Consider the following 27251-nt stretch of genomic DNA (forward strand, 5'->3'; position numbering starts at 1 on the left):
CCAGGTTAGACAATTCCAATTTATATTGTGCTACAGCAGATGTTGGTGTCATTGAGTATAAGTAGTGTATAACTGTATAAGTGAAAGATCATATATTATTACAATTGCTGTTGTCGTAAAATAAAAATAAAACATTCCGCTGCCGGCAGTCGGATTTAAGAATCCAGTTAAGATTTGCTACAGCGGACTCTGATGTCCTTGGGAGGAGTAAAAGAAAAAAAGAAATCACTACTTAATACAGAAATTAGGCTTTACAAAGTCACTGGCATCACCTGCTAAAACTTATTCTTGGATTTCAAACGATGCATCTGCTGAGGAAGCATTGTCCGCAAAAACAGGAAAACTGGTATTTTCAATAATCTTAAGGTTGCGCGAAGCACAAGCATTAATACTTTCATACACAAATACAATGGCTAAAATCATCAAGCTAAGCTAAGCACAATTGAGAGAGAGAGAGAGAGAGAGAGAGAGAGAGAGCAATAATGAAATTTATAGCAACTGTAGTTTTCCCACTAGAGAGAAATCCGAGAAAGAGATAAAGCAAAATCGAAAAAGCAGGAAACGACGAAAGGAGAGAGGGAGAGGGAGACTAATAATTACTTTTCAAACATTAGCAGTAATGAATGAATACATATGCACAAGAATCAGTGTTTGATGAAAACACAAGTAGATCAATTAATAACTACACATTAAACTTTCCTTTTTTTTTTTTTTAATCATTTTGAGGATCAATGTGTACATGAAGATGGAGTAGCTCGACTTACTACTTTATAAGATTGCTGTAACAGATATCAAGAAAACAAACTGCATCTTCTAAATGAAATATCTCCCTCTACCCCCACGTGGTTTTCAATAAAAAATAACAGAACCACATGGGCACATCCCGCTTACAGAAGTCAAAAGATTAGCTCGCTATTACTGAGCTCATCTCAATTCAAAACCCAATTTTCACCTTCCCAACCTCCATGAGTTTAACAACAAACTACTACGATATACAATTTTACAAACTATACCAGATCCCCATCCACGACTCCTATGCTTGCTGAGATGAGTACATATTAGCCTCGGCAAGAGTTCAGAAGCAGCAATGTTATAATTGTAACTGCCCCGGGGCCCTCCTAGATCTGGAAGGCCTATTCACATCTGGTGGAGGAGATCGGCTGTGGTCTTCAGGTCTTTGCACATCCTGCATGTACACAAAGCAGCAAAATGTAATTCCAACCACAGCAATGGGCCAATGGCAGATTTACAGCACATATGAGTGAAAATCAAACATCTAGTATGAGTGAATAACAAGTGCTAGTATAGTAAGAAAAACAACAGCAACAATGCCCTATTCGAATGTTTGCAGCAGGCACATGACCCCTGCTGCCAAATCAGCTCCCACAAAAAAATGCTACTAAATCTCAAGTTCAACAGAAATAATGATATTCTCAAGAGAAAGAAGCACAGCAGACCTTTGGCATCGAAGAAGATGTGGAATGGCTGTGAGATTGTGCCTGCGCTTTTGCATGCAGTCGATGCTGCTGCTGCATTTGCTCAAACTGCTGTAGTCTTAAAGCGAAGTTAATTCCATGATGGGAATACTTGCTGTCTGGATTTATGTCACCATCTTCAGTGATCTGTGATCCACCAGGCATGTGATGTAGAATCTGATAGGGATTCCCTGAAGAAGTTCGCCTGAGTTGCTCACTATTAAATGAGTATGAAGGTACAGTTTTTAAGCGGGTCCGTAGAACTTTAAAGGCGGCACTTTGCTGCAATCAAGTACCGAATGAAACTTTAACACATAACCAATATGAAGATGATTGCTACCAATAAAAAAACAAAAAATCTCATGAGCCATAGCTTTGAAAGAATTCCAAAACTCTTTTTAAGTTTTGAACTCAATATATATGCTTGATAGAATTTATTATTAATACAATCAGCAAAAAGAAGGAAAATGAAGAACTCTTGGTTCATACCTGGGGAAGCAACATCAGAAGACCATACAAGGCTTTTAACAACCATATATGTCTTCCCGGTTCAAGAAGCTGCAAGAACCAGAAGACAGTTCAGGCACTCAGACTTATATCCCCATTTTGTGAAAGCAAATGCAGGCAACATAAAATGACACTACAACCATTCTGTATAAAAAGAATAGCCATTGCGATAAAACATTTTGTTTTTTGGCCAAAACATAAAATTGCTACTAAACATTCAAGTGTAACAAAAAGACAACAAGTGGAAAATAAGCCTTTGTTAGAAGCAAAGACTAAAGCAAACAATATTTGCAAGGGGAAAATCAATTCAAAAACTTTGGGAGACACGTCCTAGATGATGCAACGTCTTAGATTATACCTGTAATCTAAGATATGCAAATATCGGAGTTTCCAGTAACCGAATCAACTTATCCAGCTGGACCAAAAATTTGACATTAATATCTTCCTCCACCAGAGACTGAATCACAGTACTCGCATGCTGATATGTCTGACAATAAACCAACAGAAAAAGTTCAAGAAAACAGAACACAAGCACACACACAAATACATATTTTAAAATGAAAGGGGTGACCATGGGGTGACAAAGCTCTAGAACCTTACCTGAGCTAACAAGCAGAGGCTTATAATTGCCATGGGTGAGTGGCACCATGAAGCATATAAAGAAACAAATAAGTCCTTCCCAGAAGGATTCACAAGTGATTGTTTCAAAAGATCTCTAAGCTCAGACAACTCGGAGGATGTAAGTAAAATCAAGTTCAAAGCCTGAACAAAGAAAAGAGAAAAATGAATAAACAAATGTAAGGCTAAAAAGCACGCAGAAGACGGAACTGTTGAAAAAAAAAAAAAAAAGTATATGTACAAATGAAGTAAATAAAAGCATTTTAGAAGCATTGGTCTTGTTCAGTGCCTCGGTTAAAACAAAACATTTTAATTGTAGGCACTAGGATGTACAAACTTCATTTCAATTAAAAAATCATGCCCTAAGCAAACAATCTTTTCATTTGGTTGTTCATGCATATTGCCTCGTGTTGTCTGATAAATAACAACCTGAACCATAATAGATGCAAAATCCAGGTCTGACTCTCCTTCTAGTATAGTAGAAAGTTCTCGGTAGACCCTTTCAGCGTCTAAAAGCACACAGAGTCGGCGAATTATCAAAGCACCACGCCTTGGGGGAAAAAAGAAAGAACAGAGTCAAAACAAGAAACATAACACATTTTCACAGCTACAATTGGAAAGACTAGCTAAAGCACGGGGGGGGGGGGGGGGGGGGAGAGAGAGAGAGAGAGAGAGAAGAAACTTACTTCTCCAGAAGAGAATTATCTACCCGGAAATTATGCACGAGGAACACGACAAGCTGGCGGAAGTGTTGTGGATCTTTTGCTATGCATGCGTGAACCTCAAGAACCAGGAGAACCACCTGGACATAAATCCAGACTTGCAACATTAGATACCCACATAAATGCCATTTGACATGTCTCTAGTCAGTTAGCTTTTCATTATGCATGTTTCTGGACACCATAAAGTAATAAATAAGCTACATTCTGACATAGTTACTGGCTAGGAGATAGGTAAAGCCCATAATGGCGGTTGACAATACCACCAATATAAAAATGATTGTCATTCAAATTTTGATGACAATGAAAATAGATTAGAAGATACAATAAGAGAGAAAAATATCTATCAGGATTGAAGGATTACCTCATCAGAAGGATCTGAAAGTGCTTCCAAAAGGGTGTCAAATATGTCGTTCAGAAAGGTTAAAACCTGTTCCAGGTAAAATCTAAAATTATTGACAAAAAATACCGGCTCAGGAAAGGAAAAAAAAAAAGGAGAGAAACTCACGGTATAACAAATAAACCATTGCCCACACACTTAGCTACAATCAGAATTCACAAAAAAATACGAAATACAAGAGCAATCAATGACCTGAGAACTATTCCGGTTGACAATTGGTAATAGTAATTTCATATTACAATTTATCCAGAGGCATGTTGTTGCATATTTTAAATATCAAATATGTATCTGAATATTACATTGCATTAAATCTAGTTTCACAAGCATCATGGGTCATGTCCTTCAGATAACAACAGAAAAAAGGGAGGAAAAGATATTGTCACTCTATCTGCCAGTAATTGTGACATAACAATGTATGCAGGTTATCTAATAAGTGCCATTCATAAAACATCCACTATTAGTCTTCTCACAATTCCCATTATCAACTTTATGTTTACCTAAGGAAGAAGAAAGGTGCTTTGCTTCATTTGTCACTATAATTTATAGGTTACAAATCCAAGTTCCTTGAAAAGACACAGTTTAAAGTATGGCGATCCACCCACTCCTATTTAAGTAATTAATAAAGGGTACAAAGTCTACTGTAAATTTTGAAAGTTTTTTTTTTGGTAAATAGGGCCAAGTTGGGACTTGGGACCTATACAGCTGCTTATCGTAACAAAAATAAACAAATTAATAATAAGACCTAATCAAAACTCTTGTTTACAACTTAATAGACTAGCTAAATATAGAAGCAGAACAATGCATGCCATCTCTAGAACTGTAATAAAACAGAAAGGAAAAAGGGAGCATACTGATATTACACTAAACTGACACAAGCCTTTTGGGAAATCAAAAGTCATTCAACTTAATTTTGAGAAAAGTACAATTGGTACCTTCCCAGAATAAAGATTGCACAAAAAAGGTAGGAAACAATCATGCAGCTAGATGTACGTGCAATTGCAAACAAGTATCCACTTACCTCAGCGCGATGTCTGTTTAAAAGGTTTGAAATCCAGTGCAATGATTCGATTCGAGTAGCCTCCCATTCACTTGATAATTGCCTGATCAGAAAATACCAGAAACCACCAGAAAATCATTCAGCACGGTAACCTTCTAGCATGAAGATAAAAAAACACAACTTAAAAAATGGACAATTCCTATAGCTCCACAACAAGCAGAAACACACTTGTTTTGGTTAAAAAAAACTACACCTCCTTGCAATAGAGAGGATTGCTCCAACATCAAATCCTTCAGCTGGATCAGCCTTAATGGCACGCAGCTCTTCATTGGTTTCACGAGCAACCTTTAGGTGAGGGGGAAAAATGAATTCAGTGAAAAAAAACCCCAAGAAGCAGTGAAATCAGGTAAACACCCTCCTCTCTCTCTCTCTCTCTCTCTCTTCCCCCGAAAAAAGAAGAGGAAGCAAATAGGATGGTAAAAAGGAGAGGTCATTTGACCTACCACTCTAATTTTGTCTTCTTTATCAGATATGCAGGGCAAAATCGCTCCCAGAATATCAGCATAGTAGGGAACAAGCTGGTCCCCACCAAGTTTTACAAACTCATTTATCTGCACAGCAAAGAAGCACATGCAAAAGACTAAACGAATATAATAAAGGTCAAACAGAACAATGATCTATCTGCATATCGAGAAAATCATCAATACGAATGAGTAGGCAGAAAATACTTCTATTTTTGCTTCTACTTACCCATGTGATAGCTGTTAATCGAGTAAATTCATCTGGAGAAGCGGCCCTCTGCACCAGTATTTCAGCCATGCGACCATAATCTACAGACTTCAAGAGTAGCACTGCTCGAGTCAGAAAATTACAAATGAACAAAATATATAGTTTTATATTAAAAAAAGAGAAAACTTGACATAAGTGATGAACCATCATGCAACTCTTTGTTTAAATAAAAAATTAATACTTATCGATCATATTCTTTCCACATATCATAATTTTCAATTACACACACACAGACCAGACACAAACAAGAGAAAAAAGAAGAGAGCCAAGATGATGATCCTATGTTCGATTTTGCACTGCCCCGATGAAGCGCTCCTAACTCGGGGAGCTACATACCAGAAAAGGAAAAAGAACCTCTCTGCTACTCTAAGAAGAGAATCACTGGTTTGACATGCGCTCCTAGCTTGTGGAGCAACATACCAAAAAAAGAAAAAAGAATCTCTCTATGACTTTGAGAAGAGAATCGTTGGTTTGACTGACAGACTACATGGAAAACACATGCACACCCACTGCGCTCCTAGCTCGCAGAACTACATACCGAGAAAAAAAAAAAAAAAAATAGTTTCTCCATTACTTCGAGAAGAGAATCACCTATGGACTATGCGTAAAATACACACACACACACATATATATAGGGAGAGGGAGGGAGGGAGGGAGAGAGAGAGAGAGAGAGAGAGAGAGAGAGAGAGAGAGAGAGAGAGAGAGAGAGAGAGAGAGAGAGAGAGAGGAAAGGAAACTGCTTCGGACAGGTTCTACAAAAGCAACTAGGGAAACACAAACTACAGACATCGTTGCAGATTTGGTGCATTAACAGTTAGAAGTCTTACTGGGGAGTTCTTGATCTCTTGGAGAAACTCTGAAAGTGCTGAATCAGCTTGTTGTCTTATCTCATGGCTTGAATCACTTAACATATTAAACAACCCTGAGATTTATCAGCAAACTGTGAGTTCATATCCACTTAGTAGAAAAACTTCAAAATGAAAGAAGCCTATCAATTTTTAATAATAACAAACAATTACCATCAAGAAAATCAGGAAGAAATCCCAGCATATCAATATCTGGAACACTGTCTAAAACAGTGATCCATCCTACCAAAAACTGGCGGACATAGGGATTTAGGACATTCATACGCTCCCTCAACAATGGTATAAATTCTTCAATGCTGAGGAAGGGGAAAAACAGAAAAACAAAGTTATTGCAAGTGTTGTACTAATGTCTTGAGAGTCACAAATCTGGAACCAGATCAAGAATATTACGCACCTGAATTGATCACTTTCAGTAACAATATCCTGCTTCAGTATATAGAAAGAATTAATACATCAGAAATAAATGCCCTATCTTGAACACAATCAATTGGAAACAGATGATATTTTAGGGGTGGACTGCTGGTTTTGCTTTTACTTTGTGGAGATGAGAAAGGAGGAAGTTTTAAATGTTACCTTTACAAGCCGATCTAAAAGATGAGCAGCACTTTGTACATTAGCATCTGAGTCTGCTGAGAGCTTACACAAGGCATCAAATATCTGATTAAAGAATATGATAAAGTCTCCTCTAACAACCTGATCACCAGCAAAAAAATAAAAATTATAACAAGCCCAGGTCAGGGAAAATGCCATAATAAATTACTATGTCAGCCAGCTAATCTGCTCTCACCTTTGCAATGTTATATAGAGCTTCACAAGCATAATAACGAACTCTGCTATCTTGGTCAGAAAAGGAATTAAGAACGGGAGGCACAATTTGCTGGCAGGGTAAATCAGAGGCAACAGAAATATTCAATACCAATAAAGAAGAATTTGGCATTTAAGTTGAGTCAGAAATGCGTACAAATAGCTTTGAAACTGGTATTTATCAATATGGAAGTAACCAAAATATGACATCATGCACTAGCCTAGAATAGCTTTGGAACTCTATGGCCAGAACAATAATAACTTTGACATCATATTAGATCAATCTTCACTTCCACCTATTGGAAAGCACTACAGAAAAATTATTCTGGGTTACAAGCTCAGTGTTTCAGTCATCTAGAGTACGAGCTTAGCACATTGTGCTCATACCCATTGATAATTTTAATTAGCAAATTTAAGCATCCTGCTTATATCCCTTGCTACAAACTACCTTAGGAGCTTAGTTATACATGTAACTACCAGAATAAAAAGCATATTGGCCATACATAACAAAGATCCATGCATAAACTTGATTTTGAAAACAAATGATCAATTTGTACCTCAAGATGTTGAGCCGCTTCACTGGTCAACCCAACTGTTGCAGCAGCTAATCCTATCAATCCCCCCTATACAAAAAATGCAACAAAAAGATTCAAGATTCGCGCATTTGAAACTTACAACAACATCGAAAAATAGAACCAAACAAAGTGAACTTCCAATGAGTCCGCCAAATGGAAAATTTTTGAAACAACTCCACTGGCAAACATTCACATCAATACCTTCCTGTGATTCGCTTGCGGTGAATAAGTGAATTCCGTAATGAGCAAGTTGATCACCGCCGTAATCTTATCATGATCCCCAGCCGTTGTGAGCTGTTTCACAATTCCCTCAACCTATACATAAACGCCCACGCATATGAATACAACAAATTCATACAATTCAATTCAAGATCTATCGAAACCCTAGAAACCAAAAAGAATCAAACTATCGAAGCAAGAAAGAGACCTCAAGAGCGGCATTCTTGCGCTTCTCATAGAGCTTGTCCGCGAGGTTCCGGAGCACAGACGCGGGAATCACTGAAAGAGCGTCGGCCATGTCAAACCCTAAGAGTCCTAATTGTAGTTGTAATTGAATTCAACGACTGGAAGAAAAGGAAGTTGGGTATCAAATTCGTTTTCGGATCTTCTCCTGCTCCAATCGGAACATCTCTCTAGGGTTTTCGTCGGAGTTGAAAATTCGCGAATTCGAAAACTCGGGAAGAAAATCAGATCTGCAGAAATTGGAAGTGAATCGGAAATTGAGAAAATGCAACACAAATTCTCCGAACGTTTTCCTTTCCTTTTCGTTTTTCTTTTTCCTTTCTTATTTTTATTTTATTTATTTCTTGTTTGTTTGGTTTGGGCTCTTGTCTGTGCTTTCTAGTCTCAGTCGTGGCAGTCGTTTCTCTCTCTCTCTCTCTCTCTCTCTCTCTCTCTCTCTCTGTATTGACTATTGAGTAGCGATATCCGAATGTGCTAACAGAGGTTGGAAGTCTGGTTGTGTATGGAAAGACGGATATGCCCTCACTTCTTATGATTGCCGATCAATTCAAAATGTCTATATTTGGAATCTGGCCAAGTTCATCAAAAAATTATACCAATGCTAATCACGACATATTAATCTACCTCTATCTTCTATCTTCTTGATTGTTAGTTGTAACTTAACACGGTTTGGTTTGAGCTCTAGGATGATATTTGAATTTAACTTAACTAAATCGCTAAAATATCGTCCGTTTTGTATTTACTGCAACACAGTTCCTAGAATTTTCCTTATTTTTTTTCTTAATCTATAGTGCTTACAAGTTACAAGTGATACTATTTATTGTACAAAAAAAATAAAATTGATACAGATATCTTCTCGGTTACAATTACTTACATGAAATTATTACTGCTATTAGTATTTACTAATTACCAGTAGTAATAACAAGAATAATTTTGTGTTCAAGCCGAAAAAACCTAGAATAATTGTCTCATGAGTAAATCCGCCATCTTTTCAATGAAGGGCCTCCAACCGGCTCAAAGTATTTATTTATTTATTTATTTTGAGTAAGTAGTTAAAAGTATTGAAATTTATTTCTACAAAATTTAAACACCAACTCACTAACTCACTGGGTATGTTGCTTCAAAAAAATATTAAGACATAGTAATAATAGAATGTAAGGTCCGTTTGACACAATTGTGACAATAAACGAACAAAAAATAACATTTCGAATCTTAAATCAAATGAGCAAAACTAATTAGCTCCTTCATGGCCAATAAATCAGGAACAGCACCTTTTTAGCAAGTAATAAATTGGATAGAAGGGCATATCATAGCCTACAAGGATGCAAGGCCTGCAATAGAGTTGCTTCTTCCTTTGATAAACAGAAAGCATTGATCACAATTTGCCATTCCTTGTCCGATGTCACATCAAATTGCATCATTTTCTCTGAAACACGACTTATGATCTTCATACATTCACTTTAAAATGGGGAAGACTCACAAGCATAATGTCTATGAGTCAGTTCTACAAAACGCTGGTAATGGAATGAATCGAACAGTCCACACAACCATAGAAATGACATGGAATCAGTGATTAGGTCATTTCTGATTTACGTTCTGGTAGAATGTATGTAAACCTAAATAGTTTCTTGAATAATAATCTCTTGCACAAAATTACATGACACATCCGATGTTGAAATTAGAACCTATCTATTGGAAATTGTTATATGTAACAAGAAAAATTCAATACAACACCATATATGGCACAATGAACAATCAAAAACGGTCAAAAGAAAAGGGACTTATCAGTGACTCTTCGAGTTCCCGAAAGCCATGGTAAACAGCTTCAGTCTGGCTCTGTGGAAGGGTCAACCTCCGTACCTCAGTCATATACCTGCAATTCCAAGTTCAAAAGGAACAAAAGACTAAATCTTGGAACATCAACATATGTTGAAACTCTTAAGAATGCTCAGTAAAACAAATGCACAGAATGGATAAATTCTTGAAACCTAGCTGATTTTTTTTTCTGCATTTGTTTTGTTAAACAGGAACCATCAAATGTGAGATCCAATTCTGTTCTCTAATGCTTACAAGGCATAAAAATTTATACATATATATATATATATATCACATTTGATAATCGAAATCCTAGATTTCTCCAATAGCTAAATGAGTAAATGGAAGTCGCTAGAAATTAATCACCATCTGCACTTTATCATTCATATGGAAACAAATGAAAGGGCATACACAAAATACAAAATTTCCTTCTAGTGTATGTGGGTATATTACATCCATCACGAGAGGGAACTTGTAATATCTAGAATGGTCCAGGAGTTATACGCATTTATCTTGGCTCAAAGAAGATTATTATAAGTCATCAAAGATACAAAATCTGCATATTGAATCAGGTGTTTTCAGTTTGTACTATCATATATCTTGCTTTTGTAAGCATCTCTTATTGTAAGTTGGTGGCTACAGACTAAGAAGTCATGAAACTCCAAACTGCTTTTAAAATTACAAGAAAAAGAAAAGGAAACTAAACCTTATGAAGAATCTATTGGATCACTAAGAAGCAAATTTTGGAATTCCAGGATTCTCTAGTCTCTACAACTCTCGGTATATGGTATTTTGCAAGTTATCTTAAGGATGATAGATTGCAAGTTCTGAACGACGTTTTGAACATCATTGAAACTATGATGTAAATTTTAATCTTTATCTTTATTGCAAACCACAGGCAATGCAGCTAAACTACTTTATAGACATATATATATTAAGTTGATCATAAATCAAATAAAGAAACCTGTTTGTTGCAATAAAGAGAAACAATAAATAGGTTAGGATTTAGGATTTAGGATAGGTAAAGGGTTTGATCCCTTCCAATATAACCAAAAGGAAAAAAAATTAAAAAAAGCAACAGTAAATAAATAAGCTCACCTGTTTGCTGCACTTGAGATCTTATCTCGAACCCCTTGGTTAATGACTGCGGTTTGCTCCAGTGAGAATGTTCCACCTAAGATTAAAGAAGCTCCAGTAGCACTTGTACCCATTCTCTGTGCAAACACAGACATAGCCCACTCGCGAAGTATCACTAGTACAGATCGCAGAAGGCGTAACCTGAGGGTTGGTGATGGCAAAATAGCACCACTTGTCAACAATTGGTCATAAGTGTTCAATACAGGCTCAGTTGCACCCTTGCAGGCAGCAAGAAGAGCCCTTGCCACATCTTCATCCCCAACAGATTCAACCCCTGATTCCAGTCTTTCCTACAAATAGATATGAAAAATCAAGTGATAGCCTCTTTGAATTTTAACTAATCTATTTTTAAAGCTGCTTATATATATGTGTGTGTGTACGCACATGTGTATAAATAATATATATATATATATGTAGAGAGAGAGTGTGTCTCAAATGTACCAGTGCAGCTTTCTCGAGGTGGAGACACAGTGTGTCTAAAGGTAAACCAGCTCCATCTCCTGGATAAGTGTGAGAACCAACTCTCTTCAATACCGAACAAGCTTCAGCAATGCCACCCTTTGAAAGAGCTTGATCAATTAATCTAGCCCAAGTTTCTCTTATGATGCTACTATCAGCATCACCAGAATAGCTTGCAAAGTATAGCATTTCCAGACATATCTGAATGCAGCAGAGGAAAAGCAAAATTTCAGTTTTAGAATGAAAACTAGAACTCCCCTAACTCTGTTTAGTAATTAGGTGCCATGTGAGATGGTAACACAATGATTGGCAAGCAAGAAAAAGCAAGTACCTCCCAAAGTTCAAATGGAACAGCATATTCATTGTATAGCTGAGTTATACTTTTAAGATCTAACGATAGCTCTATGGCCTTTTCTCGTGCAATATTTGCAAGATCGGCATCACCAGTTGAAGTGGTATTAGGGTCAGTTCCACTTTGGACAGACTCAGATGCACCAGGCAAAGCTTCTATCCTGAAAGCTAAAGCCTCCAGTTCCTCTTTGATCTTTATCTGAAAACGTAGGACAGCAAGCTTTCCTTCCAACAAATCTAGCAACCCATCATCATAAGCACCGCGAGTAGAACCTACCAGACCATCATTGTTACTTGTATTTTTTGCCTGTAGAACTGCATTACTTAGGTAATGACACCTGAAATTGACAAATACCATAATTAGCAGACTAGGGGATCAGGAAATTAGTTTTCTACAGACAAGGGATGACTATATCCCACCTTGGATGGGTTGGGTTTCTTAGTGAAGAGAGACCAGTCCAAAAGACGATAAGACATTACATGCGATCAATATATTTAATATAGGAATAAATAAAATCTAAAAACATTAATGCAGAAGATTCGAACTGATCAGCATAAGCATTCATATTATTAAATGAGGAACAAGGTAAAAAGAAAAATACTGTTTGCACTTAGAACTCCCAAACAAAACATAAATTTTGGTAAGTGTTAAATCAAATTCATAAAAATGCCAAAGGGAACCCAACACAAGCATGAAGAGATGCCTCGAAAAAAGACAGCAAAATTTCTGATAAGATAAAGGTAGGGTGTGACAATAAAAAACCCTTCAAAGCAAATCCAGAGAGAACTAATAAAGACTAAAGGGACAAATATGTTAACCTTTCATCTAGAGTAGGAACATCCCTCAAATCAATTGAGCGCCTCTCAGCCAGTCTTAACAATACATGAGCTGCAAGCAGATGCTGCCTCTTCAAGACATAGTACCGTGCCAAAAGATCAGAATATTTGGCTTGATTAGATGGGAAGGTTGTTCCTGAATGATCCATTGGAGAAGTCACAGCTCGAACCTACAAACATGGGAGAAACGTCAGAGGGGGGTGGGGGAGAACACAGCTAAGATACATTATTTAAAGATATTTCTTTTGAAAATATGAAAGACCTTCCAGCTCTTTGGTGCAAAATATAAGTACGATCAAATTCTGAGACATATAAGATAATCTCGACAAGTGAAATTCATTATATCAGATCCAAAAAAAAAAGATATATATTATGCATAAACCAATCACCTCTTGCATAGGTTCACGGCCAGCACTTTGTAGAAAAGGCACCAAATCAGGACCTCCATACTCCAACAACTCATTTTCGAGACCCAAATCAATCATAGCACGGTACAAGTACTCATGAAATAATCTGTCAGGAGATTGGATGCCAAGCTGTACAATCTGGCTTATGTATTTGTTCCGAGAGACCTGATCAAGAACAGATTGCGCAGCAGCAGACCTAAGAGGAGAACTGAACTCCCTCTGTGAAGACTCACCTTTTAGAGAACGCAATGCACTGACGATAATCTCATAACACTGTTCACGTTGAGCCCGTGCATGTTTTCGAACTGCTGCGTCAATTTGGTCATTAAAAGCATCACCTGCGGGGTCAAGAGCCTGTGCTTTTTGTAGAGGCAAGCGAACCACAGCCTCATAAAACCTGCAACACTCTCATTATTAGGTTTTAGACATAGTGCCCTAACTATGCATAGGCAATCAACCAAAACAGAACTGGGCATAGCCCTAAGAAACTGACCTTAAATCCTCAAATCGTTTGCAAACAGTTCGTAAATCAGCAGATTCTGGAACTTTGCTTAGGCAATTGAAGGCCTCTCTTGCAAGATTCTCCTTCTCCTCTGGATCTGGAATTACAGCAGCTCTCTCAAGACACTCCACAGCTAGAAAAAACTTGTAATCAGACTCCTTATAATAGCTTGGACAACCCTCCCGTAATCTTCCGCTAATATCATCTACAGCCCCCCTGCCATCAGGACCAGTATAGTACTGGAACAATGAATGACATCAAGATAAGGACATTTCAGAATGAAGGACAGCAATGTCAGAAAATCCATACAAGCTGATAAACAAGTGAGGGGAAGAAAGGAACTTTTGCTAATGAGTGTAAGAATGTCATTTAAGTGAGCTTCCTCTGTGTTAAATCTAAAATTGCATTACCTCCATCAGAGCAGATATGAGCCTTGTAGCAAGGCGGTCGCCCTCCTCGGAACAAACTAGCTGATGAAATGTCATTTGAACTAATGCCTGTCGTAGATTAGCATCAAACCCCTGAACCAGGCGAGTTACATGGTGCTGCGAAATAAGCTGGAGCAGAAACAGGGCCTCACTGGATCTAAGAAGCAACTGCCTGATGCATTCCATCGCCCTCACCTGCACACCATAAAACCAAAAATTTGGAAAGTGATTGGAAAGGACAAGTATAAATACCTTTGTGCACTACAGAACAAGCAATCTACCTCCATGGCTGCCAGTTCCGCAGGACTATATGGTAATCTCTGCCTTTTATTAGACACACCACCATCATTAGCCTCATTATTCCGTGGGTAAGCACCAAATAAGTTTCTCATCATACTACGGTCACCAGCACCTAGTTCTGAGCCATTTCCATAAAGAATAGAACCATTCAAGTCTCCTAAACCAGCAACACAGCCATAAAGTCCCCGCCTTTGGTTCCTTCTGGACCTTAGAAACTTCTCTAGAGAACGAAATTTGTTTTCAAGCACTTGCATAGCCTCAAGAGAGAGTCTGCATACAACTAACCCATTTTCTGACATAGCACCTGTAGAACCTAAACCACCTTTTACAACCACAATAGGAAGTTCCCAGAGAGGAAAAAGCAACCTTGCAGAACACAAACAGAGCCCTTCATGTGCACCTGAAAACACAGGCTCAGCCTCCTGAACAACCTGGCCCATGCTGAATCCCCCCGCAGCTGTTCTAGTGTTTGATAATGCACTGCTACCCTCAAGCTGTGGCATTCCAACAAATCTTGGGTCCTCAAAAGCTTCAGCTGCCTTCTGAGCAACAACATTGCTTATAAGATTTTCTGAATGGACTATCCTAGCTGCTAGCATTAAACACATCGCAGCTCCCTCACCAGCTCCAAAACGATTGAAGAATTCTTCTAAGATTGACCGGGGGGAGTTGGACTCAAACAACCTCCTCAGAATGTCCACAGGCCTATTGAAAACTATTTCCATCATGCCCATGGTACTGAAAACAACAACTCGCCTCCTTGGCAATATATGTTGGATTGAAAGGTCACCTCTGGCCCAAAGCTTTCCAGATACCTTTTCACAGGACTCCTCTGAGCCTTCATATCCACCATATTCAATTTCTGAATATAGAGACTGCACAGTGGTTGCAGTATCAGGCAAGGGTAAAACATCTGCTACAAAAAGCATTCGTCCTTCAACTGGTAAAGAAGATACAGATTCCCGTAATGCTCGAGAACTCCTTGAACTTGTTCCCAAAGTACTTGACCCAGCTGATTGTGTGCTTGAATCACGGTTTACAATGAGAAGAGAAGACACAGTTGGTGCGGATGCATCAGAAAGGACAAGAGTTCCAGAAGAATAATATGCTGCCTCAACCTTCAGGGAAAGATCGTCATTCTGAGGTCTACCAGCAAGAGACATGGTTCCAAAGGCAAGTCCACCACTGACCCCTAGTGGAGGGGAAGGCCTAGTAGTCACAACCTTTAAACAGCAAGGTTTATGATGGTTCGTATTAAACCCACCCAAATTTCCACTAGATGGAGAAGTGGTAAGGAACATCCTTCTGCCATCTGATAAAACAGCAACAAGGTGCAGAGACTTAGATTCCAGTGTGGACAATGGTGATATGCAAACTATAGATGACTTTGTCAATCGATTTGGAGCTCTAGCTCCAGTTGATTGTCTACCCCCATAATGAATATCCCTCTGATTAACCAGATTCCTTTCTTCTGCCACTTTCTTCAATGACCCATCAGCATTTTGCCCCAGAATAAAAACCTGAAGTTTCATTTCTTCAGTTCGTGCATACAAGATGTGTCTTTCATTATCAAAAACCATTTCAATGATGGGGTCAACAGATCCAAACTTAAAAACATTAGGCACTACCCATCTGAAAACCAAGAAGACGTGTATGTTAATATATCATCTTTGAAAAGAATATTCAAACTCAAACTTTAGGTAAAACTTGGCCAATCAACAAACACAATTATTACATTGAAGAAATAAATTTTCTCGGTCTCTGACCCCCTTTTCACCAAAAAAAAAAAAAAGCAAGTAGTAGAAAAATAAATAAAATTGCCTCTTACAATCAAAATGTCAAACTTCTATATCCATAACACATAGGTTCACAGAAACTTAATACCATTGCAGCAATAGGCAGGGATTTATGACCACATACAAGGGTTAAACATCATATAACACAACCAACCTTGAAATAACACTTCCTAAACCAGCTGTCAGACAAACTTTTCGACATCGCTTTTGCCAGCCTGATCCAGTTGTATAATGTAGCTCATAAATGTGGCCATCACGCCCAGCCAGGAAAATACGACCCCTGTCAGTACATGTGATACAAGTCATGGTGATCCCATCAGATGGTACTGTATACTCAGGCAACGGCTGTAGTGAGACCTCTGCATATGGATCCGTGCCATCAGCCCCCCCAGAGCAACAAACTCCTACGAGAATTAACTAATAACAAGCAGAGGCTAATAAGATAAACTAAAAACCTTCAACCAATATACTAGAAAGTACTAAAAATTATATGCTGGAAACAAATTAAAAGAAAACCTTGGGGGAGAGCACCAAAAAGAAAAAAAAAATAGTTACTTTGTAATAACAGAATGAATGAAACTTATGCAAATCTGTGTGACTCCAAACTCACTACATTTTTTAATATTATATTTTAAAAAGGGAGAGAGAGAGATATATATATATATATATATATAAATACTAAGTATGTACCTCAACAGGAGTTGCCAAAATCAAAAGATACTGAATAGCTTCAACAAAAACACCAGGTTTAGATTTAGCAAGTCCAACAGCACAAATAGCTTGATCCTCCCCACTATATTCAGGACATTGTCCATCCCTGATCAAGAAAGAATGTTAGAAAGAAGTAACAGAAAGCATATAGAGATGAAGAATGTTAGAGAAAAGTAACTTAGAAACATTCTCTTCTTTCCCTCCTCCAATCCATCCAGTTGGAAGGATAAATTTGTGGTCTAGGAAGCGTGACATCTCCCTCAAACAAAAAAAAAGAATACCTAAATCCTTGCACTTTGTCCTACCCCTCTCTTCACCCATCCACTTTTACATACTACCAACCATAGTATTGGAGATCCCCATGTAGCGGTTGCTCAGAGCTTTTAACTAAATTTGCAATCTTGTCAAATAAAGTTTACATCCGTCATATGCCCTCTTGATGGAATGCTAATGTTTAGCCTGTCATCTCTAATGTTTAGCAGATCACTGTCTAAGCAAATGGCAATTGTCATATCTATGATGCGAGAATCTGCATAAGTTTAATTATAATATCCTCACCTTGGACTAAGATATAATTTTCTTTCTTTTTACAGTTTCTTTTATAAACAATATTCTCGTATTAAAACTAAGATATACTCACCACTTATCGAAGCGCCAAAGAAACAAGGAATTATCTACTGATGCCCATGCCCTACGAATCTCGGGAAATATCCCACACAATGCAGTTCCTTCCCCACCGGCTGCAGTATATCTTTCAATAAGTACTGGAGGCAACTCCCTAGTATCCACCACCTCAACCAAAGGTGGCCACTGCAATAAAATAAAATATTCTTTTTGGTGAGACAATAAAATTAAATATTATTGTAAAGCTTTGGAGAATAGAATTGAGAAAGTGAGAAACCGATTAATAATACACTCAGTGGTCTGCCAATATGGTTATATATTGCAGTATTTACACAGTATAATCTAAGCCATAAATTCTCCACTTTCGGTACTAAAATCCTAACTAATAATTCGAATAAATATAGAAATTACCTCTCTGGGATGAGTAGAATAGGGGTGGCTGGCGTATCTGGAAGTTTCTAGGGCTTCTTCGAGATCGAGCTGAGACGCGACTTCTCGGCCAATGCGGTCACTCACGACGAGGCCGGCATTGGTGACGTCGCGGATAACAATTTCGTCTTCCCACGACATGTCGTTGGAAACCCTAGAACTCTGAACAGGAAACTTGAAAAAATTGAAACAATGCCTGGGAGGTTAAATTGAAACTCTGAGTCGGTTTTCCTTCCCTTTTCCGGGAACCAAGCACGGTAAGTCTTGAATTGGAGAGCCCAGTTCAAACGGCGAATAGAGAGAGTGGGGAAGAGGGAGATTTGTATTTTAGGGTTTAGGGGAGGGTTCGTTTGTGGCGGGCAAATTTCGTTAATTTCGAAAAAACCGGATGATCCGGTTCATTGAACCGCTCGGTTCATCCCTGACCCCCTGAGCGTCTAATCTTCTTGTTATTACCTAGTACCTTTTATCGTCGTCGGTGTGACCGACTTTTATAGGTTTATGTCTAAATAATCTATTTTCGAAAGTATTTATAAAAAAAAAAAAAACGCTAAATTTGGAATCTTTTTCCATTTTGATTTTCGTAGATTGAATTGTTCAACAATGTTTTATTAATGACAGTTTTCCTTTAACAAAATAAAAAGAAAAATTGTTCAATAATGTTCTTCCAGTTAATTAATTGGTGAAATCAATGACAAACTAACCTTTTTTAAAAATTAATTGATGAAATGCTCCTATGGTACTTATACATACATTCCTTAACACCACATATGTTGTGTTAAGTGAGCATTTCATAAATTAATTTGATTAAATTTAGAGGATATAAAATATAAACTATATTTATGTTGTATCAAGAACGGTCTAAAGTTATGTTTGTCATTTTCATCTATTTTCTTAACATAAACTAAAACATAATATATAAAAACAAAACAAATGAAAAACCATAAATTAGTAACATATGTTTAAAAGAAAAACAAAAATTAGAACTCAAAATTAATTATATTTAACTTTTTTATATTTAAACAATTATATCAGAAACAAGACAGAAATTGATATTCTCATCCCTATCTCATATAAGCAAGTCTCCAAGGTATTGGATTCGTAGGAAAAATTGTCATCCTTACTAAACTTGGCTTTATTACAACTATTAGTTAACTATACAAACATGATTAAAATTAAAATTACAAAAATATAAGTTTGAACTCTGAAATGACCAAAATTACAGGAGAACCAATTTTATTACGAAGTTTAAACCTTAGTCTAAAAAACAGAAAAGAAGTTTAAACCTTTTAACTATAAAAAAGGAAAAACCATTTTTAATAAATAATTAAAATAAAAAATCCAAAAATCCCTACCCGGCCGGTTGAGAAAACTGTAGAAAGCCCTAGCCTACCGTCCCGCCAAAAATGTCCTTTTTTGACGAAATTCGCAGGTTGAAGACTCAAAACGACGGCGTCTTGGTGCTCACCTTCCCGTAAGCTATGACTGTCTCCGGTGCCTTGAACGCATTCAAGTCCTCTAAATTCATCTCCTGGAAATCCGTATACCCACTTCCTCTCTATAAATATTCATATATTTATCTTTTCCGTGATCATTTTCCTGTTCATTTTCTCAGCAACCGAACGGAAAGCTTATTTCTGTCTGAAGGTGTGTCCTTCCTTTAATTGCAGACTAGTAGGCTTCAGCAAACCTTAGCGGGATGCATAGAGCGCAAGGGGAAGAGCTTGCACAGCGGCAAGGTCTCCACGGTGAAGTTGTGGCCGGAGATCGCCGGCAAAGGGAGGTACTTTGATTTTCGGTCCACTGTGATTCGAGCTTCGATTGAGTTTGCTGAGGAATCGCCTCTGTGCACCACGCTCTGTAAAGATGGGGTCAAAATTCGAACCGTTGAGCACATGCTTTCGGCTTTAGAAGCTATGGGGGTTGATAATTGCCGGATTGATATTAAGAATGCTGACCCTGAAGATCGCGATCTTGAGGTAGGTACCATATATTTGTGAATTTTGGAGTTCTGAACAAGTCAACAGATAGTATTTCAGTGAGAAAATTTGTGGGAAAAGCAATCAGTCCCTACTAACAGATGGACAAAAAATTTTCCCCGTTATGGTAAATTATATTTGTGTACTAGATTTAAATTTAGTGGTTTTTGATGAATACCAAGAACTAATGATTATTGATTATGATATAGGAAAACTAATAATGCCCACAATCAAGTCATGCAGGTTCCTATTTTTGATGGGTCAGCAAGGGAGTGGGTGGAGGCAATAGAACAAGTTGGTTTAAAAGTGGCAACAGATCAGTATGGAAACTGTTGTGAAAAGATGGCAGCATATATGAATGAACCAGTGCATGTGTGGAGGAATGACTCTTTTGTTGCTGCATTCCCATCACGAGAAATTCGTATCACTTATGGGATTGACTTTCAACAGGTACTCATATTGCTAGATTGGAAATTGTCATTATTAACAGCATGGAATGCCAAACAAAAAAGCCTTCTGCTGTTTGATGTTATAGATACATAAAATTATTGTGGAAGTTTGCTTCAGACATTTTTTTAGCTGGACCAAGAATGATCTAGTCGGCAATTGCACATGGATGAAGTGTGTAATATTCCGTGGAGAATAGACATTGTGGTAATAAAGTTTGTTTGTTGGCTTGATATATTCAATGTATATTTTGCTCGAGTTGAGTGGGCCTAGAATCCATACTGACATACTGTACGTGGAGCTAAAAGATAATTGTCATTGATTTATATACAGAATGTGCTAATCATTCATATTGCTGAATAGTGAAAATGATTCATGGAACCCACCCAAAGTAGTTAGGATTAGGACTTTGCTGAACTGAGTTGTCTACGTCTTAATAAAACTTTGTAGCACCTTAATTTACTGTAATTGGTTGTTTCTTATGGTTCTGCGGTTTATGCTTGTAATTAAACAAGGTTGGTTTTCTTCATATAAAGTAAAAAATTGACTTCTAAGTGGCTGCAGGTGCATGCTATTGGCTGCCAGTGGTTTTCTGTGACCGCCTTGGATAACTCTTTCTATTCCAAGCAGATAGCCTTATCAAGAACCTTTTGCATTTATGAGGAGGTCAGTACTAAGTATTTCTCATCTGTAGTCTTGCTATTACTATCTGTTTGCTGTCAAACTATGACACTCTTCCATTAAACATGCTATTAAACTTTAGCGTTACAATATCATCTGTATTTGGTTTTTTTTATTTATATTGTTAGCGTTGATGATTGTTGTGTTCAACTCCGAGCGGTGTCAAGGGTGGTTGGAAGTAGTTCAAGAATGAGTTTCCTCATACAAAATAGAGTTTTTTATTGGTCTGTGAATTGATTTGTAGAGAAGCAGGATGGCATATAAGCTTTAGTTTAATATTACCTTATATTATTTTTTAGGATAAATTGTCAGAAAAAATTACCTATTTTTATATAGTTTAGTCATATATTGTTGAAGTTATTTGGCTAATGTTAGACTCCATGTTTTAATTTAACAGGTGGAGCGAATGCGAAATGCAGGACTCATAAAAGGGGGTTCATTAGAAAATGCTATTGTTTGCAGGTGAGATGTTCTTTTTATGTGAAAAGAGTTCTTCACTGCTTGGTCAGATGGACTAGCTACGTAAGTTATTGAACAAAACTAGCTCACCAACTATTGAAGGAAAGAACACATGGTTATGCGATGAATCCCCCATCAGCCTACTTTAGTGAACAAGTTGTGCGGAACGTGATGCTGTCATTTCTCAATCTAAAACATTAACTTCAAAAAAATTCAAAACTTGTTCATTTCAACGCTTGTTTAAATGGATATCAGGCTTTGTTGAACTTTAAACAACGTGAGGACTTTCCACTTGAAGGGTGATAATGTACAGTTGCTAGATAGAAGTTCTTGCAAAGAGTTTTGGCCCTATCAAAGAAGCAAAGATTTGCTTGCTGAAACTAGGTTATGTTAAGTTGGACTAGTCTACCTGATTTAGGCAATGATATGGGTGATCAAATGTGAATTGGGCTGGACTGACATGAGAGTTGGATTTGATTTTCTGCGAGTTGATATAACAAGTTCAAGCAGAAAATGTTTTTTAAGTGTGGGAAATCTGTCTGGTTTGATTTGGGAGAAAACATTAAATTGCTATGCCAACCTCCACTATTACTTGGTTTTCTCACTGATTTTCTGATACACTTATTCCTATTTTCCTCTTGCAGTGCTAGTAAAGGTTGGTTGAACCCACCGCTGCATTTTCAAGATGAACCTTGTCGCCATAAGGTCTTAGATCTTATCGGGGATGTTTCTCTTTTTGCAAGGTTTGGCAGTCAAGGGCTTCCAGTGGCACACATAGTGGCTTACAAGGTACATGTTTGTATGGATTGCATAAGTTTGTCTTATTTTCATGGCCGAGCCTTGAAATAAAATGGCTATGAGATAATGACTCACGTCTCTTGTTTGTCTCTATGTCATACAGGGTAGCCATGCACTGCATTCTGATTTAGTTCGCTGCCTATCAGGAACAGTCTAAAAGGATGATGTGTAGCCTATGCTTATCTAGAAGTCATTGTGATGTAGCACCAACAGAGAAATGGAGTGGCAGGAATACAGAAAAGGCAGAAAAAGAGGAAGACGGGTAACAGAGAAAATCACATTGTTTCCACCTAAAAGTGCGCATATTTTGGTAGATCTAAAAAGAGGAAGAAGAGTAACAGAGAGAATCACATTGTTTCCACCTAAAAGTGCGCATATTTTGGTAGAAATTTACCCCAGTCACAGCTTTGCATTTGAGAAATCGGCTTGGTGAATATGATGTAATTTGCAACATTACATACTTGATCAAGCAAAAAGTCGTAGCTTATTGATGATACTCAAACTGTAACCCACGCGGCCACGCTCAACACTAACAATTCCCACTCCTTTATGTTGGCTACACTTATATGCAAATCAATAATACTAGAAATTCCAAATTTTTATTCTAAATAATGTGTCATTATATATGTCAGTTTGATATTTTATTTGTTGTAAAATAAATAATCCTTAAGGTGTGCCATATATAAATCAATAAAATACTAACATATTATTTGAGATCTAAATTTGAAATTCCTAACACTACTTAATGCAAATTTGTAGTTAAATAAATATTATTACTGCTGCTTGAGGCCTAAGAGCACATTTTAGAGGGTCCCTAACAAGATATCTTCAATGAGTTTCAGGCTTTCAGCTCATGAAATTCATGTAGTGAACAGTCATCACTCAAAATGCTGTTGTAATTTCCCTTTTCTTTCAACCTTGAAAGTAATCATCCACCCAACAAAACCTTGAAAAGTGATCATGTAGAGCATACATAAAATACATCATCATCAAGATCAATGACCGGAGTTGAACAAAAACAATGTTATTCGTTCATGTCACTATGCCTAAATGCCAGGATCACTGACATACACCACGTTTTCTTAGCAACCTCATATAAACACAAATACATAAATATGCAAAACAATTATTTCCCTGCTAGGAAAGGAACCTAGGTAACAAATTAACATGACTTTGACGCCTTATCTTTTTTTCCATTTTTGCAAAGGCATGAAACAGCACATACAAAAACAGAAAGAATAAAGGCAACTTTAAATGGTGGGCAGACAGACAAAATGAGGTTCATTTGTGTGCTGTAGTTCCATATCAACAAATATTTCAAAAGTTTCGCTCTTTATGCCTTGACATTTTCTGTACATACGGCCAGTGTGTGTGTAGAACCAACCACTTGCACGTTCCTATTGATCCTTTAAACCTGTTCATTTCCCTTGAGTATGTTGTACTTGCAGAGAGGACATGTGGCATTCATTTTAAGCCATTTCACAATGCAAGTAGCATGGAAATGATGGTTACAGGCAAGCGTATGGAGCTCTACCCCATCCTCATATGGGCTGAGACATATACAACATTCCTGGAACGAGAAAAAGCCAAAACCATAAATCTTTAGAGAGCATAAAATTCTTCATAGATTTAAATGTTGTAATGCATAATACTAGGACGCATAATATTAAGTCTAAAACGATACCCATTTCTCAATTGGCCACCATCATGAAATTTTGGATGCATTAGGTAAATAAATTCAAATAAAAACAATAAAAGATACAGAGAAAATAAAAATAAAAAAGACTTCTTCACCAATGAACTACCAACTTTTGATGCTTTAATTTCTAATTTTGTTTGTGTCTAGCACTCAGGCTACATATAGACTATATAGATCTGTGAATCTGACATAATATAGGAGAAAATGGGTAATCTCATTGTTTTTCCAACAAAAAAACCATATTTCTACTCAAATATAAAAAGAGATTGAGTTCCACATAATGGGAATAATATACTGAAATGTATATGTAATTCAAGATAACATCATGCCATAAACATACCGCATCCTCAGGTAGAAGAATACGCTCAACTGCCAGGTACCCACTGCTTGTTTCTATTGGAACCATTTTCCCTGCTCCAACACAAGGTTTTTCCTCACTTGATATTCGAAATCTGTATTTTGGAAGAATACTGAGATCTGCTTCAGATGCACCTTCCTATATTGTCTCACAAGAAAAGATGAGAATGAAGTCACAGACTCACAGTGCCCTTATTTTGTTGATAAATTTTGAAACATAATTATAGGTTCTCTCTTCATACCTGTCCTGCAACAGCATAAAGAATTGCAATGATGCATGGCAAACAGCAACAAAGAGCAACTCCAATCAAACATGCCAGAACAACACAAAAGATGGCAAAGAAGACATCAAAAGCCAGAAAAACCACAGCCAACCTGCACAATTCAGAATCAGATATTTCTTCTTTTATTCTACAAGTTACAAATTATTTCGATAATTTATTAAAAATTAGATTAATTTTAGAAGTATTAAAGATCGTTCCTAGTCTATACACACAAGGGGACTACAGCTCAGGTTGATTCTTGTGTTAAAATGAGCTGATGGTCATATTGTAGGTTTTAGTGCTGTGGCAACCTAAAAGATAAGCTTTTTGATGTACTCTGCCCTCCCCCCGCTTCTTTATTCATCTCTAACATTATAATGCCAGAACTTCCTTCTGGTGAAACTTTTAAAATTCCTGGAAAGTCCTTTGTATAAAACAAATTTTAAATAATTGAATAAAAATAATAAAAAAAGAAAGAAAAAAAAAATGTGCAGACACACAAACATGCACATGCAATGTATATATTTTTAGACGAATAAATATTTCTTAATTGATGGGTTAAATAAATACCAGTACAGATGTGGAGCACGTTGCAGAAGCACATCACCGCCAGAGACTACCCAATAAAAGCCAACTATCCACCAGAGAAATGATGCCATTGTATTCACTGATTCGCATCGTTTAGTGAAACTAGACCATATAAAATGAAGTCAGTCAGTAATTTATAAACTTCTAGCATAGGTATTAAGGCAGTGCATGATAAAAACTCTAATTGCAGATAAGGCTGGAGGCTGGAAGTACCAAAGAAAGTAGTCATGCAATAGTTACAGCTTTGGTCAAAATGGAAAAGAATAAGTATTTTGCTTGCATCATCCCCAAATAATAAGAACAGCAGAGGGAGAAAATATAAATATTCATAAGATTAAAGCATTGATGAGTTAAGTTTGATTTGCACAATAAACACATAGGTACCCATAATAATACATCTACATGATAAAAGCTATTATATATAAGAGAAGAAAAGGTTTAATGAAGTAAATCATTCCCCATTTTTACTTATGCTATGCTTTTAAAGAAAACAGTAATCCTTTGTGTATCAGAGAAATCCAACGTGCAACCAAAAACAACTTCCTCCACAGCCCCAACACTACCACCTTCCAACCATCAGCAACTGTCAAGTCCACAAAGTTTCAAACTGTCACTCCAAACAAGCAAAAATCTCAACACCCCATCTTGAACTATACAGCAAAGAATCAAAAATACTTAAGTGAGATAAGTGGAATTGGATTATGGGCTTAAATCAGTAATTACTAATTACTGGGTCACTGAAATTTTCTCAAACAATAGGACCACCTCTTGCGCTGATCAACTACCACTCCTGTTTCCAGTTTAAGAAGAGCTATCCTATTGCTTTAACCCCATCACTACCCTCCATCCAACATGCACTTTTCAACCCCATATCCTTCTCAAGTCAAAATATATAAAATAAATAAAAATTCATATCCTTCATGACCCAATTCAAGCATAATCTATAATTCTATAGTGAAGATTACAAGTCAAACTGCTTTTTAGTGTCAATTTTGAACTCCATAAATTCTAAAATGTATTAAAATTAAGAAGAGACCTGGAGCGATTCGCAGCCGGGGATTCCTCACCCGTCTCATCATCGTCTGTATCGTTAGCATCCGTTTCTACCTGCAGGTTCTGCTGGACCTCCTGGTTTCTTCTACCCCTGCGAGGATTTCTCCTCCGAAACTCGACCCACACGAGTACAACATGAACAGTACACTGCAGAGCATAACCGCAGATCCAGAGCCGGATCGGCGTGTTCGGGTGCTCCTTCTCCGTCCATATCAGCATGGCCACCGAGACCACCACGAACGCGGTGTTCCACATCATGTCCAAGGCCACCACCGGCTTCGAGTACCCCCAGTCGGCGCGCCGGTCGTCGAGTTCACGAGCTGCCGTCTCCCGCACCAGCATGGACGGTCCGCGGCGGCCCGTGGCCCGGCCCAGCAGCATCGCCAGCGTGGCGGGACGGGCGGTGGGGGAGCCCAGGTCGGACGACGAGTCGCGGCCGTTGCTGCCCTGGCGGGTAAGAAGGAGCGGCGCGTGACCCTCAGCCGCAGCCGCCGTAGCGGAGGATTGCGATGACATTTTGCGATCGAGTGAATCGAATAAGAAAAAGTGGCAATTGACTATTGAGGCATGACTGAATTGTAAATATATGAGTAATCTGAGTACATGCTTAGATTACTGCTACTACTACTACTACTAGTACTGTGAGAGACTCGGAGAGTATAGGAGTTGAAGGTCAGGATGGTTTGGGAATTGGGTCTGTCTGTCTGTATAGTCACCAAAAGTTTCGAGGTCTCAACTCTCTCTGTGTGTGAGAATGGTAGATGAAGGAAGGCAGGGTTTTGTCATTTCCACACTTTGACTCATCCGTCGAGTTTTTCCGCCAACTCACAACCTCTTCATCCCACCGTTTCAAATATTTCTATAAAAACTTCACTGAACAATTTTTTATTAGAATTTAGTTTTTTTAACATTTTTTATT

General features: G+C 37.6%; 4 protein-coding genes across 5 annotated transcripts; 1 reads left to right on the plus strand and 3 right to left on the minus strand.

Moving 5' to 3' along the window:
• Positions 1–650: 650 nt before the first annotated feature.
• Positions 651–8617, minus strand: LOC147295649 (ARM repeat superfamily protein). Of its 2 annotated transcripts, none has more exons than XM_086233382.1 (20): positions 8178–8617; positions 7952–8065; positions 7733–7798; positions 7159–7248; positions 6945–7064; positions 6766–6794; positions 6525–6667; positions 6333–6427; positions 5467–5553; positions 5220–5327; positions 4970–5061; positions 4738–4819; positions 3684–3749; positions 3287–3402; positions 3030–3150; positions 2583–2744; positions 2341–2469; positions 1965–2033; positions 1458–1757; positions 651–1186 (listed from the first exon to the last, which is right to left on the minus strand). In XM_086233382.1, the coding sequence occupies exons 1-20, from the start codon at positions 8265–8267 to the stop codon at positions 1091–1093; spliced, it is 2175 nt and encodes a 724-aa protein (XP_086089508.1). In that variant the 5' UTR covers positions 8268–8617; the 3' UTR covers positions 651–1090. The 2 variants fall into 2 exon arrangements, with proteins under 2 accessions (XP_086089508.1, XP_086089507.1); XM_086233381.1 differs by having other exon boundaries at positions 6766–6797.
• Positions 8618–9768: 1151 nt separating this feature from the next.
• NUP155 (nucleoporin 155) lies at positions 9769–18331 on the minus strand. Its single transcript, XM_086234146.1, has 13 exons — positions 17991–18331; positions 17596–17765; positions 16935–17061; positions 16399–16661; positions 14430–16080; positions 14131–14343; positions 13712–13959; positions 13201–13615; positions 12794–12981; positions 11955–12312; positions 11606–11824; positions 11126–11454; positions 9769–10085 (listed from the first exon to the last, which is right to left on the minus strand). Exons 1-13 carry the CDS (start codon positions 18147–18149, stop codon positions 9968–9970), a joined length of 4458 nt encoding a protein of 1485 aa, XP_086090272.1. The 5' UTR covers positions 18150–18331; the 3' UTR covers positions 9769–9967.
• Positions 18332–19381: 1050 nt separating this feature from the next.
• On the plus strand, positions 19382–22936 carry LPXC1 (UDP-3-O-acyl N-acetylglycosamine deacetylase family protein). The gene is made up of 7 exons (XM_086233397.1): positions 19382–19549; positions 19679–19987; positions 20231–20437; positions 20999–21100; positions 21513–21577; positions 22219–22363; positions 22476–22936. The coding sequence occupies exons 1-7, from the start codon at positions 19490–19492 to the stop codon at positions 22527–22529; spliced, it is 942 nt and encodes a 313-aa protein (XP_086089523.1). The 5' UTR covers positions 19382–19489; the 3' UTR covers positions 22530–22936.
• Positions 22937–23342: 406 nt separating this feature from the next.
• On the minus strand, positions 23343–27117 carry RIE1 (RING-finger protein for embryogenesi). The gene is made up of 5 exons (XM_086231693.1): positions 26316–27117; positions 25262–25381; positions 24671–24803; positions 24412–24567; positions 23343–23942 (listed from the first exon to the last, which is right to left on the minus strand). The coding sequence occupies exons 1-5, from the start codon at positions 26846–26848 to the stop codon at positions 23781–23783; spliced, it is 1104 nt and encodes a 367-aa protein (XP_086087819.1). The 5' UTR covers positions 26849–27117; the 3' UTR covers positions 23343–23780.
• Positions 27118–27251: the final 134 nt, after the last annotated feature.

The sequence above is a fragment of the Dryas octopetala genome, chromosome 2 (assembly GCF_963921425.1).
Source record: "Dryas octopetala chromosome 2, drDryOcto1.1, whole genome shotgun sequence".
NCBI classification, from domain to species: domain Eukaryota; kingdom Viridiplantae; phylum Streptophyta; class Magnoliopsida; order Rosales; family Rosaceae; genus Dryas; species Dryas octopetala.

Coding starts and splice junctions, on each gene's coding strand:
- LPXC1 (XM_086233397.1), top strand. CDS start 19,490: ATGACTGTCTCCGGTGCCTTGAACGCATTCAAGTCCTCTAAATTCATC. Junction 20,438..20,998: donor ATGGGATTGACTTTCAACAG/GTACTCATATTG, acceptor AAGTGGCTGCAG/GTGCATGCTATTGGCTGCCA. Junction 21,578..22,218: donor GAAAATGCTATTGTTTGCAG/GTGAGATGTTCT, acceptor TTCCTCTTGCAG/TGCTAGTAAAGGTTGGTTGA.
- LOC147295649 (XM_086233381.1), bottom strand. CDS start 8,267: ATGGCCGACGCTCTTTCAGTGATTCCCGCGTCTGTGCTCCGGAACCTC. Junction 7,799..7,951: donor CGCAAGCGAATCACAGGAAG/GTATTGATGTGA, acceptor TTTTTTGTATAG/GGGGGATTGATAGGATTAGC. Junction 7,065..7,158: donor CTCTATATAACATTGCAAAG/GTGAGAGCAGAT, acceptor GCTGGTGATCAG/GTTGTTAGAGGAGACTTTAT.
- NUP155 (XM_086234146.1), bottom strand. CDS start 18,149: ATGTCGTGGGAAGACGAAATTGTTATCCGCGACGTCACCAATGCCGGC. Junction 13,960..14,130: donor TCATATCTGCTCTGATGGAG/GTAATGCAATTT, acceptor TCATTGTTCCAG/TACTATACTGGTCCTGATGG. Junction 11,455..11,605: donor ACCTCGAGAAAGCTGCACTG/GTACATTTGAGA, acceptor ATCTATTTGTAG/GAAAGACTGGAATCAGGGGT.
- RIE1 (XM_086231693.1), bottom strand. CDS start 26,848: ATGTCATCGCAATCCTCCGCTACGGCGGCTGCGGCTGAGGGTCACGCG. Junction 25,382..26,315: donor CCGGCTGCGAATCGCTCCAG/GTCTCTTCTTAA, acceptor TATATGGTCTAG/TTTCACTAAACGATGCGAAT. Junction 24,804..25,261: donor CGTGCTCCACATCTGTACTG/GTATTTATTTAA, acceptor TGAATTGTGCAG/GTTGGCTGTGGTTTTTCTGG.